We start from the raw sequence: 17,500 nt of genomic DNA on the forward strand, positions 1-17,500 counted from the left end.
TCTATCTGGTGTATTTAGAAACTGATATTTGGAGAGAGATACGCCTAGTACAGCTGTAATGCCAAATTTTGTGTTTCCCTAACAAATTTCCCCAAACCAGCGTTAAGGTGGCTAGTCATTATTGTGACCCTCATTGTATCACCTCATTATTGCATGCAAACTAGATAGAGATAAAATGCATCTGTACCTGACTGTGGTGGTGGATACCTACACAGGTGAGAAAATTGTATAGAACGAAACACAGGCACACACAAATGAGTACAAGACTGGGGAAATGTGAATAAGATGTGGTAGATTGTATCAATGTCAATATCTCAATTGTGTTATTATAGTTAAGACATTACCACTGGTGAGAGAAATGGGGAAAATGAACAAAGGTTTTCTCTGTATTGTTATTTTTTACAACTGCATGTGAATATTTAATTTTATTCTCTCAACAAAAATTTCAATTAAAAATGCATTAGTAAAATTATGCCTTGTAGAAAATGTGCTGTCTCCAGTCACATTCCGCCTCCCTCAGTTACCCATATTTAGGGGATTCCTGGGGGCACACAAAATAGGCGGCATTATGTATCCTGGGGGCCCCAACTGGAAAGGAGAGCGAAGTGCCCCAAGAAAAGAAGTCAACAGAACAGGAATTGCTTTGCTACTTCGATCTAACTGAAACTGCCGGTTACAATTACCCCAAATTTTAGACAGTTCTGCCACAGTGGGTCAGCTTTACCCAGCTGTTTTCTGATTTACCCACGGAGTCTACTATGTCACTTCAGCGTCACTACCTCCAAAGGTAGGGTAAAAGTTATTCTATGTGTACATGAAGTTTATTCCCCCATCACCAAAAAAAAAAGAGTGACGTGAAATTGCCGGATGTAGCATTTAAAAATTTAGGGTTTTTACCTGACCCATTGCTTTCGAAAATTACAACTCGCAGGGATGAGTGAACTCGATTTCTTGAGCGACTCGGAGGAGACCGTGTTAGCAGGGCAGCATTATTACGAACTCCGGAATTATCCTTTCTTTGCTATGCTAAAGGTTTCCCTTTCCAACAGTAGGGCTGACTTCGACTTGAACGAGAGTCCTGAACTTTTATAAACTGAAAAAGAGGGGAAGACTTGGCAGGCTGGGAATCCGGCCCCGGGAAGGCGTCCACCGCGCTTGTGAACAACTACGTGAATTTCCAGAAGAGAAACTTCTCTTCCCCACACTTGCAGACTTCCTCCGAGTCCAGGAGCGCTCCAAGCGGCCGCCCGAGCTTCCGCGTCTCGGGACAGGGAAACTGAGGCAGGGCAGGAGCGGCGCGCGCATCTGCGGCCTCGGCGCCCGCCCCAAGGAAGGAACCCAGGATTCCAGAGTTCTTCGCGCTGCGTAGGCTCCTCCGAGGCGCCCTCCCCCCGGTCCGCCCCGCCCAGCTAGGGACAAAGCCCGGAGCCCGCGCCGGGAAGGGGCAGGGCGGCTCCCGCGCGCTCCCCGCTCCCCCGTGGGCGCGAGACTCCGCCCCGCCGCCCCTCCTGAGGGAGCCCGCGCGCCCCCAACGGCTAGGCTGCCGAGCCGGGCCCGCCCCGAATCCCATGACGTCACCGGCGGCGGCAGGCCCCGCCCCCGGCCCCGGGCGGCAGGCCGCATGACGTCACCGAGGCCCCACCCCTCCGGAGCGAGTTCGGTCCTGGCGTTCATTTCATTCCTGTCCTCATTCCGAACATTCTTAGCATCGCTCGCGCCGTGCCGCGCCGCCCGAGCCGAGCCGAGCCTCTGCAGCCGCCGCCGCGGCCCCGCCGCCCGCCGCGGGCGCCCACCAAGCACTTTGCAGACTCGCTTCCACCCTGCGGGCCAGTCCGCGCGGCGGGGCCCGGGCTCGGGGCGGCCGCGTCCGGGGACAGGCCATGCAGTGAAGCCCCCCCACCCCGTCCACCTTTGCCCGGAGCCGCGGGCAGCAGCCCAGTACGTCCAGCCGGCCCCGGGGCAGGAGCGGTGCTAGGTGGGGGGGGGGTGGCCCAGCCCGGGGACCGGGAGCCGGGCTCCGAGCTGAAGGCGGGGGAAGCGGCGCCGAAGTTTGCCTCGGACTCGCCGGGCGCTGCGGCAGCTCCCTTCGCCGAGGTAAGTTGGCGCGCGGGGCTGATGCTGGGTGCGGGGGGCGCGCGGGGCGCCGGGGGCTGGGCGCCCGTGGCGTACGGCACGGGCCGCTCTCTCTCTCCGGACTCTGCTTTGTGTGCGGCGGGCGGGTGGGCACGCGGAGGGCCGGGGCCGGGCCCCTGCGCCCGCCTCCCCGCGCCCCTTCAAGGTGAGCGGCCGGGCGCCGCCGCGGGAGTTGCCGGGACGCCAAGTTGGGCCGCGCGCTGCGGAGCCCGCGCGGCAACAGGCGGCCCTGGAGGCGCCAGGCCGGCCGCGCCCCCCGCGCCCCCCTCTCGCGCCCGTCTGCCTGCCAGCGCGCACACGCACACACCCTCGGGCAGTTTCCACGTTTTTCTCGGGGAAGTCAGAAGTTAGAGCGAGCGCGGGCTGGGAGAGCCGACGGCGCCTCCAGGGAGCCCGAAGCCGGCCCGATCCCCCCACCGCGCCTCCCCAGCCGCCCCAGGCGCCTGGGCCCCCCGAGGCCGGCCTGGGGGCTGCGCCGACTTGTGCTGCTGGCGGGGTTTCGCTCCTTCTTCTCAAAGATGAAAGGAGGCACGGTCGTCTTTGCCGCTTCTCCAGGACTGTTGCTGCCGCCGCCGCTGCTTCATTGCACATTCAAGTGGAAAATTTTCAGGAGTCAGCAGAAACATTGTGTCCAAAAAAGACTGAGTCGCAGTTACCACCAAACCCTGGAGGAGACTCTCCCTGGAAAACTTCCCTTCGGTAGGAAATACTGGGGGATTCGTTTGTTTATTGGAAGAGAAATGATCCCCAGGAGGGGAGAAAATCAGGGTGCATTTCTGCTCTTTGTTCGTAGCAGCAACATGTTTTGTTCTAAAGTCCAGAGGCCCGCTTTAAAGAAAGTACAACTTCTATGAGTTTCCTTTTTTTCTTTTTCTTTTAATGTGTTTTTATTTTTTTTTAAACCGAAGCAACATTTTAAATGAGTTGGAAACAGTGGAGGGACTCACACCTCCCTTCTTTTTCTCCCACGAAAATAAATAAAATCCAGATCATAATTTTCTTCGCTTTTTAATTGTCTTTTTAAAGATTTATTTAAAGTTGAATGTCACTGTATAAAAATATTTATGAAACAATGAAATACCAGCCACCAGCATTTCTCAGGAGGCTTGTTAACTTCTCAGAAGCAAGTGGCTGCCTGTGATTTGCAGAAATGAAAATTGACCTCAGTAAGCACTGGAAACTTAGAGACAGATGATGTTCCAGGAGCGGGTAATGTAAAAAGGCCGTGTTTTAAAAACAGTGCTTTGGAGGAAGCCCAGGTCCTGGCACAGAAAGGTCTGCAAAACCTATCAGATTTCAAAATATTATAGTTTAAAAAATATATGTATTAAAAATGCTACAGATATTGCAAATGAGTAGAACACTGTCAGTTCTGGACAACCACGTGTTTCTTCCTCCCTACCCTTTGCCTTGATTGTTTCTGGAAGTTTAGGTGGTCTGATGCTTGGGGTGTGCTGGGTGCCTGCAGGTCGTTACCTGAATAGACAGATCCCTTCAGGAAGAAGTGATCCCGCTGCGTTGTCCGAGCAGGGAGTGAGCTCTGTTCTCTAAAGCTTGCAGTGAATTTTGGCTGGTGTTTTATGCATGGGGGCTTGTCTGCCAGGGTACTGTGAGGTGGTTTGGGGAACAGACCTCAGGCTGTGCCAAGTGCTTCATCCTTTCACTATTGGATTTGTGCCTTTCTGTAAATAGCAGGATCTTTGAGCCCCAAGTACATCTGAATGCTTGTAAGGGCCAGACTTAGATCCAACTTTGGTAAGAATCTTTCCTTTTTAGATGGAAATAGTAGAATCAATTACAAAGTGACTCAGGAAAGACAAATGGATTAGTTGAACCTTTGTCAACAGTGAGGTTTTGAATTGTTGATTGTTTTTTAGGGGAAAGGCTTATTTTTCTAATCTCACTATTCCCATAAATGGTCACAGATATTTTTGTTTAGTATTTCTTTCTATGTGCAATTCTGTGTTGGACTCTCAGGTTTCAGATTTTAAACAGTTTACAATTCTTTTATTTGTTGTTGATGTAAAAGAATGAGCTGATAAGCTGCATCCATTACTGGTTCTTGCCGATGGTATAAAAATGCCCATGTAGACCATTTTATTTTTACGTTAATGATTAAGTATTATTTGATTTGCAGTTTTAGGAGAATATCAGCTACCTTTCCTTCCTCCCTTCCTTCCTTCTCTCTTTCTTTCTTTCTTTCTCTCTTTTCTTTCTCTCTCTCTCTCTTTTTACAAGTTTGAAATAAAACCAGTGTGACACTTTGCCTTGACAGTAAGAGTAAAAAACTATTAAAGGAAAGAATTTTTGTGTAGATTTCTCCTCTGTGTGATGTTTTATAAAGTAACAAATAGAACTCCATCCAGGAAACATGCCTGAGAGAGATTATTGGGGGATTTTTTTCTTCTTCTTTTCCCAAAACATAAACCAGGACTCACCGTGGCATATACTTAATGAAATTTAATTTAAAGAAGGAGGACACGCTAACTTAGTTTGAGCCAGACTGAACTGAATTTCTCACCAAGAGGTGCTTCCTGGCATTGTGGTGCTGTGTGTGCCTAGGCCCCAGCAGCAAATCAATTATATGTAAGGGCTGCTGGTGGTAGGGGGTTGGGGGGCAGCCTGGGGAAAGTCAGCTTCCTCCTTTCTTCTTCTCTGCCCCTCCCCCTCTTTTGCTTTATATAGAAAGAATTCTATATTCACATACTCAACTTTGGACACTGGTACCCCCACTTTTTTTTTTGGAAAAAGGACAAGTCATAAGGAAAAAAATGTTCGGGTTTTTTGCTGCTTGAGTTTCAGTCATTTATGAACAATTTTGAATTTTGTTGGCTCTGACGATACAGGACAGCAAGTATAAGAGGGTATTTCTTAATGCGAAAATTTGGTGGAATATACTTGTATTGATATGGGGATCTAGATCATATTTGTTGTCACATTTTCAGTAGAAAAATGTGACAGTTCGACAGTTCGAGAATGTAGATCCCAAATGTTAGATAGGCCTTTGGAGGAATGAGCTGTGCCGTTAACAATATTTTAAGGTTTTTGCTTCTGAAATGGATTGACCTGTCATACATGGCGGTGGGACAAGAGTTTGTGCATCTGTGGGGTTACTCGTCTCTCTAATCTCTTGTGTTATTATGTGTTAATTGTGAGCATAATTATACTGCCTGCAAATGATAATTGTAGTGTCTTATCACTCCAAAGGTTGGTGCAAATAACTGTGTGTATGATCCCATGTATGTAAAATGACCGTGCTCACATACAGACAGTAGGTAGATAACACTTTTAAGCTTGTATTTTAGGCATTTTATCTTGTTTCCAATAAAGAGATTGCGAAAGGAGAGAAAAATATTGTGGATTGAAAGCTGTGCTTAGAAGTTGGATCTGTTTAGTGATAAAACTTTTTGGTTTTTTTCCAAAGACTGAAGAATACTGGCCCGAGCAAGTGTCCAGCTTTCTCTGTAGAATTGCAAGGAAATCAGAGCCCACCTTTTTGTTGATAAATGCGGGCATTACAGCTTCCTCTTTCGAGTTCAGAGACTGGAACTGCAGAGTGCTAATGGCCTACTTCTGAACTCGGCAAGAAAAGTATATTGTAAGCTTTGACAGACTCAGGCTGTGCTGCTGGGCTATTGGGGACTGACCGATGACTGGAGTAATCTCTTACAGCTGCGCGGCGCTTTTTCTTATTTTATCTGTAGAAGCCACAGATTACACTGTGGTGTTTAAGTTAGATCCCAAGTCAGGTTTGAACAGTATCAGTGATATATTTTATTTTCTTGTTCACGAAGGTGATAAAATCAAGTAATTCAGGTCCATCCTAAGCACTTAATGTTTCAGTATTTAGTATTTTTGACAAGTACTAATTTCAACCCCCTTGTATCGCAATTACTGAATACTTCTGAAATCAGGGAAGTTTGGGGCCTTTCCTCTTCTGGGGTGGTTTGTGGAATGCTAGAATATTTGGATCTAAATACTTGGAGTGTTTTTTTCTTGTTTTTTTTTAAAATTTTTATTTATTTTTTGGCTGTGTTGGGTTTTTGTTGCTGCGCGCGGGCTTTCTCTAGTTGCGGGGAGCAGGGCTACTCTCCGTTGCGGTGCGCGGGCTTCTCATTGCAGTGGCTTCTCTTGTTGTGGAGCACGGGCTCCAGGTGCGCGGGCTCAGTAGTTGCCACACGTGGGCTCAGTAGTTGCGGCTCATTGGCTCTAGAGCGCAGGCTCAGTAGTTTTGGCACACGGGCTTAGTTGCTCCACGGCATGTGGGATCTTCCTGGACGAGGGCTTGAACCCGTGTCCCCTGCATTGTCCCGTGGATTCTTAACCTCTGTGCCACCAGAGAAGCCCATTTGGAGTGTTTCTGCATGGGTTTTTATAATTTGTTTCAAAGCTGTGGGCAGTTGAGAGTTTTCAATGTGTAAGATTGTCATCATAAGCTTCCTCGACACTCTCCCTTGTTTGAACTCAGAGTGGAAATCCAACCATTTCTTCAGATACATTCGGGCTTTGTAGTGGTGCAGCATAAGAGAATTTTGAAATGTGTATTTATTTTAGTCAAAGCAAATGGGTTTTCAGGAGTGTTTCTTACTGGGTGGGTCGCTTTCAGCTCTTAAGTTCTCCTTTTGTCCACTGGCTTTTTGCATGGTTGGGAGGATTCTCTGAAAATACTTTCCATAGTCTGGGAGTCCTGCCTGGCTAACTGTGAAACCACTGGTCTCTCTTCTGATTGGATAAGGGGTGGGGGGAGTTCCTAAGAGGCCGTCTTTTCTACTTTTGTGGCAGGCCCAGGGAGGAAGGCTCTATCCTGGCTGTATTTTGCCGCTAACCCCCCAGTATTTTAACTATCCTGATGCAATGCTTCCTGCCCTTTTCACGTTAGTTTTTAAGGCTGTGTCCTAGGATTTCATTAATGGTTTTAGTATGAGGAGCAGAGCCCAGCATTGGAAAAGGGGTTTAAAAGAAAAAGCCAGTTTATTGATGAACAAGTTAAGCACCACCATTGTCTCCATTGGGAAGTTCTGGTTGCTTTGAGGCATCTGACAGGTTTAGATGTACGTGTAAAGTGACTGAAACATTATTGGTGGGGGTAGATACAACAATGGCGAGTGCTGTTGTTTTTACATATAAACTGAAAAACTGCTGCTAATGGTGGGAAATGTTAATTATGTGAGAACATATTGAACTTATATTCTCTGGCATGAACTTTTAAAAGAAATGCATGAACTGTGCTGCTTTTTTATAAGCACAGCTTTCTAATTATCATAATTCAGTTCAGCTCTGCTCTTGGATGGAGTTCAAGTGCAATCTCAATTTAACTTGAAAGGAGGTTTTTTTTTTTTTATTTTAACTGAGAATGTTTAAGAAAATTTGAAAAGTTCATCCAAGAATGTTGTCTGCTTAGGTGTGGTTAATTGGGGGGATGAAATGAGTGGCTTTCTGTAATAGTTAATTAGATCTGAATATTAGGATAGAGGCTTTTTTTTTTTTTTGCTTTGTACTGTATCCAAACCTGCATCTTGTGCTTTTTTTCATAACCAGATGCTATGTGTTGTTGAGTTCTCTTTGAAAACCAGTGTCTTTTCCCTGATAGTAAACTAAATAGATATTCTGTTACCATCAATGATATAATCTCTGCAAAGATAGGAACCTGTTTTGAGAGAGTAGAAAGAAAGAAATGCAGAAATCTTATGAATTCATTTGCCAAAAATCACTGTTAATCTTTTATACCACCCAAGACTTTAGAATGTGATATCCTTATGTGGTCATACTTAATGGCATTTTGTAAAGGGAGTCATCTTTGACAGCATTCATTCCAGTGTCCTTTACATTTTCTGTGACCTTAGTGTCTTTTCAAAAAAAAAGAAAAAGTTAGTGAAGCCCAGGTGCCAAATCCTCTGTGGAATCAGTTTTAATTGGAAGAAAGAACATCTTCAGCTGGACCTTCCGACTTTCGTCCAGTCTGACTTCTGCTAAAATGCAGACTTCTGCCCGAGGAAACCAAATGACTTCATTTGCTCTGGCACTTGAGAGTCCGAATTCACTTCCCTGGTGGTGAAATAAAAGGAGCCAAGTGTTTTAAATAGCCACTCCCCGAGGCCCGCCTGCCCGAGTGTTTTGAGAAAAGCGCATTGTCTGCTTGCAGCTCTAGCTGGGAGCTGGCCTGGCTCGCCCTCCCCCCAACCAGACAGCTCCGTTTCTGAAGTTGACATCTGGTTTTCTCTCTGTTCACCTGATGTATACCACACACGTGCACACATGCGGCGTGCACGCATGTGTCCTGCAGGTAACACAGGTCTTTGACATTGAATGTGTGTATGTTTCAAGTCACTCCTGGGATAGGGGGAGGCTCACAGCTAATAGCACAAAATAAAATGTAAACATAGTAGCCACCCCACATGCTGCTGCTGCTGGGTTTCTGTCCAATGGTGCTTTCTGGGTAGGCGTGCCTATTGTTGTGGCAGCAACAGGCGGCAGAAGTTGGGGCACCATATGGCGGATGTGGGCCTCAGATAAGCTGTCTGGTAATTTAGCTCATCAATAGCATTTTGATATGCTTCATTTTCAGATCACCCATCACTGTGGCTGGGGCTATCTTGGGGGCTGATTCCGAAACCATTGAAACCTCTGGGAGCCGATGCTTCCTTTGGTGGAATCTCTTTCAGCCCTTTCTCCTTTTCATTTCAAAGCTTTTGGGAGACAATGGTGGTTGGTAAGAGTTAGAAAGAGCTATATCAGCTGAGGGAACCTTCAACCCCGTCTTGAAATCTGGAATGCTTAGAAGACCTCATCAGGTATTTCCATTGACAGAAAAGCAGAAAACAAGCTATTTAATAGCGTTTCATACTGGCAGAGCCAAGAAATTCCCATAATTCAAAATTTGCTTTTGTTCTAAATACTGGGAGGATAAGACCAATATGGTTCTTATTTTGACAAAATGTTTCTAGTTTTGTTGTGCATTAAAAATACCTCCCTAATTTTTTTCCACCTTTCATCAAGTGCAAAAATGATTAATATCTATGTAACTGAAAATCAGAGGAAGTATTATCTGTGATTCGGAGGCAAAAAGCAGCTTCCTTTATGACTAGGAATTCTTAGAGAGGGAAATGCTCCTAGAACATCTCTACTCAGATGTTCAGTGAAGCTGAAGCAAAACTAAAATCTCTGCCACTGGTGAATCGACTGGGGGACTCCTGCCTTGAGTTGCTGGGGCCATTTCAGGGATTCTGCACATAGTAGGTGGATTAGTGGAAATTTCATCATGTGCATGCCCAGGTGCTTATCAGCCATATGAATCTCATTCAGCAAACATTTGTGTCCCTGATGTGTGCCAGGCACTGGGGAAGCCAGGGTAAGACTGTCTGTCCCTTTCCCCACCCAGCCTCTCTGCACATTCTCAGTCTCCTTTCCAGGCCTCCCGCCTTTTGAATTTGGGGTTTCTAATTCTTGCTACACAGATCTGTTTACATGGCTAATGCAGGATAGTTCTGACGCAAACCCAGGGCAGCCTCTTTGCACGCCTGTCCTAGAGAGTCTCTGCCTCACCAGTGATTCCCGCCTGAGCGTGTGCATCACAGCCTCCATGGAGCTTTCCACAGACTGGGCATCAGCCCTGGAGCCTTAGGGCTGGGATAGGTGTAGTGTTTCTGTATTTCTAAGAGACCCCAGAGTGGTGTCCACCTCTGATTGGGAATTATTACTCTAGGTATTCTAACTTTTATCCTCAGATGGAATCAGGCTAAATTTGCCTCCTAACTCTAGATTTTTCCTGTATCTGTGAGGTGATGTACCTAGGAGCATATACTGACTGTTCATGGAATTCACTAAGATCTTTTTGGTTGGTTTTAAAGATATGGCTACACAAAAATGCGCAGGAGAAGCAACACAATGAGCAGAACCGCCTTCTCCGTGCTCAGCACACATCTGTTATCCCTTGGGAAGGTAGCAGTTGTTTCCAGATGTGATTATAGAGGTGAGCCTCAGGCTCCCTGGCAAGGAGTTTGAGGACTAATTCTTGCCTGGCTGTTTGCAGAGGTAGTTTTCATTTTTGAGTAGTGGGGATGTTCATAGAGGGTCTCACGTGGTACACCTTGATATTGCAGAGTGAGGGCATAGGAAGGGTGATCGTGACAACATCCCAGAGATGAGCATGGTTTTGCTGCTGATAAACCTGCTCGGCTTTTTATTCTTTCCTTTCTTCTCTCTTCCTTCCACCTTAGGCACTTTGAAATCTAGGGGCTCCCAGTTTTGCCTAGAACTGTTACATTGAAACATTTTCAGGGGTTACTGTGTGCCAGGGATTTGGTGATCAGCCAAGGTGGTCAATGAATGGCCATCAGTAAAACACCCCTGCAGAGTTTCCAATTTAGCAAGGGAAACAGGCATGTGAAGAGATTAAAGAGATCATCACAATCCAGTGGGGAAGCTGTGTTTTTCATATTTCATGAGTTCCAAGGTGCAGTTTTCTTCCCCCATATTTGAACATTTCGAAATTAGGATGTGTCCTGCAATCATGGCTGGCCAGGTGGTGGTCATGACCCATGATGTGGTTGCGTACACTCATCACAGCCTGCAGAACAAATGCAGTGGAGAGGAAGAAAATTCCAGCGTCAGTCGCTAAGCATTCCTAAGAATGTATTTGATGTCGCCAGTGCTCTCATTGACACAGAGGGCAGTACTGTGTGGAAAAGCATGGATGTTGATCTCTCTGAGAAGTTGTTTTAGTATATCTTACCCACTTTTGTTTGCTTATATAGTTTCCTTTTTATATCTGCATAAGATTGACATATGATAAAGTTTCAATATTTATAAAATACAGTTTCTAAGTGATAAGGCTGTGCTCTGGCAACGTGTTTTGCAACAGTATTTCTTAGAAATAAAGTCATACTGCATTTAACAATCACTGGTGTCTTAGAGTTGATGAAATGTTGATGAAATATGTTTGCATCTCTTTCCAAAAGGATCTGGGAGATTATACATCATTGATGGGTTGCTTTGAGGGAGTGGATTGGGAAGGGGAGGGGCTTTCATTTTTACACATTTGTAGTTTTCAGGAACATACATTTTCTTAGGTAATATCAGAATAAAGGGGGGAAAAAATCCAGTGGGGTGAGTGCTCATGATATATCCAAAGAGTTGTGTTTCCCAGTGGTGGAGACTAAAGAAACCTTTGTAGAGGAAGTGATGTTGGAATTGGGCCTTGAAGGGAAAGCGTTTTTTTTTTTAAATTTTTTTGGCCAGATGCCGTTTTGGGATTAGAGTGGGACTAAGTTGTTAAATAAACAAACAAACATCTCCCCCACCCCCTAAATACTCTCCAGAGTAATGAACTCAACCCTAAAATACTAAAAAAGAAGTTTCATCGCCAGTCGTGAGCCAGTATAGATCTAAAACTTGGCTATGAACAGTTAATGAAAGAAGCAAAAGGGAGGGAGGGGTCTGGTTGTGGGGAGCTGGAAGCTTCCTGATTCTGGTTTGGAAAAAGGCAGGATAATAACATAGGTTTAAAAGCACAGGTTTGGAGTCGGACACACCTCAGTGCGACTCTTGGTGCAGCCACACTTGTTCTGTACCCTTGGACAAATTACTTCCTCTCTGAGCTCTGAGCCTCCGTGTCCCCATCTGTACATTTTAATAGAATGCCTCCTGTGTGCCCGGCACATAATACATGCTCAGCCAACAGCAGCTTCATGTGCTGTCTTGTACACCAGGTCTCCCTGGAGTTCCTGCCAGGTCAGCCTGGACGTTGACTCCCGAAGAGCACCCGAGGCTGAAGCAGTTGCTAAGAAGAGCCAGACTTATGGTCTCGGGCGAATGATTGAAATCCAGGAGAGGTGAGGCATCCCATAAAGTCCTAGACCATTTATCTCTTTGAACCACACTTCCCCGATTCATAAAGTAGAGGAAATCCATCAGTAAATACGCAATATCTGAGGTCATTCCTTGCCAAATGGTAATACCAGTTAAATGGGAGTGCTTCCAAAGATGGGTAGCATGGTGCACCTATATCCACTCGAAAGGAAATGTCTTCCTTAGGTTCTTGCTTGGAAGCCACTCTCCCAACTTTGGGATTGGGTTCTGAAAGTTCTTTTCCAAGGTGTTTGTATGGAACTCATCTTTTCATAGAGAAGCTATGCTCAAGGCCCTGGACCTGTTGGTAAAGCCATTATTGAGGAATCCCTGCTGGAGTTCTGAGGGCATCAACTCTGGGTGTGAGAGAACAAGAGGCAGAGAGGTACCTCCCCATACCTTTGCTGGCCTAATCGCACCTCTTAACCTGTTTAGAGGCAGACTGCTTAACTTCTCTGTGCCCTCAGTTTCCTCATCTGGAAAATGGGCTGGTGTGTTAACCACCTTGAAGGGCTGTGATAATATGTAGATAAGAGCTAGCTCAGTAGGCTAGAGCTGCAGGTGTGACTGCTGTTAAGACTTATCCTATTCCTCCAAGTACTCCAAGCTCTGGAGTTAAATCTCTGCCCCTCTCATCAGATTCCTTTCTCTGGGCCTTAAATATAATTCAAATAATAATTCACACTCATGTGTGAATGGCAGACCATTCCCTCTGCCAGTATATTTGCATATTTTAAGAGAATGTTTGTTAGTCCCAGGTGAGTGTCTAAGTTGGGTTAGTGCTGAGGTACTTCCTGGGCAGATGAGCTGAATCCTTTCTGGATGCTGGTGGGTAGAAACCTGTGTTTTCAAAGCCAGAGGCCCTAGGCTGGTCATGCTCCGCTTGACACCCAGGTACACTTCAGGGTGTGTCCACTCCCAGTGACTGGTTTGAGCAGTTAAGACTGCTTTGTGTGAGCCTAGGCTGAGGACCACCTGCATTTTTGCTCATGTCTTCTTAACCGGGGTATATAGAACTGTGTGTTAATCTGGTTTCCTAGTTTAAATTAAAAATTGAGGTTAAAAATTGTTAAGAGAGATGAGTAGACTAGTTGGGAAATAAAGGCTTTTAGAGGCAGGCAGACTGATAGTTGAAGAGGGGAGAAAGGTAGATTAAAAAAAATGGTTTACAACCTGTGAATCTACTAAAAGTCACTGAATTATACTTTTAAAAGGGTATGTGAATTATATCTCATAGAAAAAGATGAAGCACGGTACTCCCAGCACTCCTCACACGGTGGTACATTTGTTTTGCTGGTCAAGTGATTTAAGATTGATATTCAGAGCAATGACCTAATAATAAGGGTTTACATCTCTGCTAGTTTACTGGTTTTAGTGCGGAGCCTAAAGGTATCCATTAGAAGTATCTACAGTGGAAGGTGTTTTTACTTAAGAAAGAATAACTTCAGTAATGTGGGATGACTTGCTCCTTAATGATAAACGTTGACTATGTTAACCGCCCGTATGGCTTACACTTTAAACAGCCTGTGAACTAAATCATAAAAGATAAATAAACTAGGAGATCACGAGGGAGGGAGACCTGGAAGGCACGTGAGGCCACAAGTTAAGTATCGAATCTGATTTAAGTTGATTTAAGATGGGGAAAAGTTGAACCCAGCATAGGTTAATTTATACCTCGAGTTTCAGGTTCTACTCTGCCCATTTTCTTCTTTTTTCTTTTTGTAAAACATCGCTATTGGAGTATAATTGCTTCACAATGGTATGTTAGTTTCTGCTGTATAACAGAGTGAATCAGCTGTACATATACATATATCCCCATATGTCCTCCCTCTGGCGTCTCCCTCCCCCCTGCCCATTTTTTTCTTAATTTTAACTTTTAATTTATTGCTGGGTCCTCCTGCCAGATGCACACTGTCTTCCTCATAATAACTGTTTGTGGTAGTTTTTATCCACTTGTATTTCTAAAGGATTGTTCTCTACCATTCCTTGTGGCTGTGTAACTTCTGGCCTGGTGCAGTCCTGGTTTGGGCTGCTTGTGGCGCAGCCCTTAATCGCGCCCTCTTTTACTGTCAAAATGTCCCAGTTTGGAAGATAAGTGATATGGTCATCCTACGAATAGGAACTGTTGAGGAAACTGGCTGACTCTTTAATTAAGCAGAATAGAGAGAAAAACCTCAAGCAGGGGACTTTTGAGGTACCCTGATATTGAGCTCATAACAGTGTTATTCTTGCAGCATCCAAGGCTGTTTCTGAGCTTCAATAGAGGGGAGTTTCAGAGAACAACTTTTCCTATAAACCTGCGCTAGTTTCAACCAAATTGTTTCAAACCCTCTGCTATCCTGTGGATCAATTCATAACGAATTAAAAAAAGTGTCTCATCATTCATGGGAATGATTCAGCACTGGTTCATTTCCTTTCGGACTTGCAAAGTTCAATTTAGAAGTTTTTCCCAGTGGAATTCTGAAAGCTTTGTACTGTGTGAAATCTGGGGATTTCAGATTACAGATTTTAAAACCTGTAGTTTTGGCTCTCTTGACATTCTTAGTTTCAAACTTGCTTATCTTTGTTGTTTGGGAGACTGTAATGATGTCCTATGATGTGCCGAAATACATTGGACCCGGACCCAGTATCCACAGGGGATTGGTTCCAGGACCTCTGCAGATACCCAAATCCTCGGATGCTCAAGTCCCTTATGTAAAACGGTGTAGTATTTGTATGTAACTTACATACATCCTCCAGTATACTTTAAATTATCTGTATAGATTACTTATAATACCTAATACAATGTAAATGCCACGTGAATAGTTGTAAATACGGTGTAAATACTAAATGTAAATAGTTACCAGCTTGTGGCATATTCACGTTTTGGTTTTTTTGAATTTCCTGGAAAATTTTTTTTTTCTCAGATAGTTTCGATTCGAGGTTGGTTGAATGTGGATTTGGAACCTGTGGATACAGAGGGAAAATGGAGTGGAATCTTAGAAATTTAAGAAATTTTAGTACTTTGCCTAAAACCAAAAATAATTGTAATGACACTGCTCAATTCCAGGTGGTTCTCTTAACAACACTATTCATTTAGTTATTTTATCATGTGCTCTAGGCAGTAACTTGGGCAGGTGTTCAGTTTGAAAGAATGGCTTCTGGCCTTTGCTGTTGAGAATTGGGAGAACTATTTCCTTGTTGGGGTGGTCCACTGGGAGAAGGCATTTGAGGGTCTTCCCAGGGCTGGGGTCTTGGTCCCTCCACTTCCAGCTGTGTGGGTTGGATAGTCCTTGGTCTTGGCTCTCCCTGTGACCTTGGGCAAGTCACTTGAAAATCTTTGCTTTCCCTTTCTGGTAAGATGATCCAGCCTGCTTTTGAGCCTAGCTTTAGATTAAAGAGATAAAATGTGAGAGCCTTAGGCCAAAAGATCCTGGAGCAGTGTTGTTATCTGAGTCATCCTGTCCACAACCCCACACTCCCTTCCCTTTTATGGAGGAGGAGCAGTACTGCTGAGTCTATTCCATACCTCTTCTCTCAGTTGTGCTAATTCCCAGGCCACCCTGGGAGAATTTGGATAAGAAAGGAAGGCTGACAGGCCAGGTTCTGTCTTAAGCCCATTCTTCAGCATTACCTTAATTTAAACCTGAGAGCTTTATTTGTGGTTGAAGAAAGTGAATCTCAGAGAGGTTTAGTAACCTGCCCAAGGTCACACAGCCAGTGCAATGGGGACCAAAATTTGAAGCCAGTTCCTAGATCTGTGTGACTTCACGGCTGCCAGGCTGAAAAAGACTGCCTATTAAGTCACCTGTGGCATTTGAATGGTGTTTAGATTGTGACATTGAAACAAAGGTAGACTTCCCCTCTTTTGGTGTATTTGTGCAGAAAAGGCAGACTACTTAATACTTTATTTTGTTTTGTGTTCTTGGTGGCCCATTTTACTCTGTTTTCAAAACAAACCTGGGGCTAAGGTCCTAAGATGTTAGGTGTGACCCACTCAAGCCTTTCCTGCCCCACCCTAGTCATTCATCTTCTTGTGAGGGGGCAAGATTCACCTCCCCACTTTGGTGTCAGTCTTCAAAGACTGTGGGGACCCAGAACACCTCACCTCTCAGACTGGTTATATGAAAATGAGAGGCTATCTGGTGGCTGGGTTGATCTAAACTGCTCTATAGCTGTGTTGGGGGCTCTGGCAAGAAGCTGATCTGGTTTGGAAGCCTGGAACTGGACCTGCCAGTTTATCTGGTTTTCCTTTGGAATGTGCTCTTGTTGGCCTGCAGGCAGAGTAAGTTAGCCCCCTCTACCACCCGGAAGGCCTGGATATGGAAATGCCTTCATGTTGGGGGTAGGGTTTTTAGGTAGATGACCTTTGGGAGTACTTGGGAACTAGGGAGATGGGGTGAATTTCTCCCCTCCCCACCCAGGTGAACAGCTGGAAATATGTTTTAGGCAGTGATGTGTGATGGACAGTGGCAGGAGCAGAAGGGAAAAGGGAGTTAACTGCTTTCTTCAGAGCCCTTAATAATCAGGTCTCTGAAATAGACAGCAGGGACTTTGAAATGGGATTGCTAATGGGGTTGCTACCCATCTTTGATGTCATGGTTGGTTTTTAGTGGAAGGTTGTGGAATAGTTGATACTGTCTTACTCTTGTTCACCTAATTCTGCTGATTCTGGGCCAAAAGGGGCTGGGGCACTGATGGCCAGTTTCTAGGACTTGTGCTCCTGTCTTCCCCTCCTTCCCTGTACTGGTTTGCCCTCTTCTTAGAGTTGTCATATATTTCCCAGTGCCTTTTGGGTACCTCTGCTGTTGGCCATTTTGGTGTTGCCCTAACGTTGTGTAGATCTCTCTAGTGCTATATATATTAAGCAAATATAAAAGCATGGCTTTGAAGTCAGACCCAGGTTCCAGTCCCAGTTCTGCTTATTGGCTGAGAGGTCTTGGGGAAAATTATTTAGTCTCTCTGGGCCTCTGTCTCCTTATCTGAAAAATGAAAATAAAAAGAATAAGTAAAATATGATGGAGTATGGCGAATGGCCCACAGTGAGCTTCTCCACTGGTTGCCCCAACCCATTCTGAAGTCTCCTGCTTCCTCTGTCCTCCAGTTCTCTGTCCAAGATCCTGAGGGTTTTGTCCTAACCAGAATGGACCAGTCTGACAGGAGCTCATTTATTTGCTTTTCCATCTTTCTCCTTTGGGTTTAGTTTTAAGCTTTTTTCCAGCTTCCCTTCTTGCTGGATTTCCTGCTCTGTTGTTATTCTCTCTTCAGACAATTTCCCTTTTGCTTTCATATTTTCACACACACACAGACACACACATGTGCCGTCCACTTTTTTCACCCTTTCTCCTCTGCTTTTATCACTTTGAGATCTTAAAGAGACTGCCCCTTCAGTTTCCTGGGTTTCACCAAAAATCGTCATCAGCAAAGCACCACTTCCTGATTCTGCTGTTTTTCACATTGGAAAGCGTCGGATCTCTTGACTGAGGGAGTTACCGGCACTTCCGGTAACTATTTTGCAAAGACATAACTCATCCTGATTCTC

General features: G+C 45.1%; 1 protein-coding gene across 1 annotated transcript in view; it reads left to right on the top strand.

Moving 5' to 3' along the window:
- Positions 1-1,568: 1,568 nt before the first annotated feature.
- The window catches only part of TEAD1 (TEA domain transcription factor 1), a gene marked incomplete at its 5' end in the record, with an annotated part of 260,557 nt that continues 244,625 nt past the window's right edge, over positions 1,569-17,500 (top strand). Inside the window, 2 exons of the mRNA XM_082660096.1 lie at positions 1,569-1,612; positions 1,707-2,094. Of these exons, the coding sequence (XP_082516222.1) occupies positions 1,569-1,612; positions 1,707-2,094 (432 nt within the window). The remainder of the gene's footprint in view (positions 1,613-1,706; positions 2,095-17,500) is intronic.

Source organism: Grampus griseus, assembly GCF_964374135.1.
Source record: "Grampus griseus genome assembly, chromosome: 8".
NCBI lineage: Eukaryota > Metazoa > Chordata > Mammalia > Artiodactyla > Delphinidae > Grampus > Grampus griseus.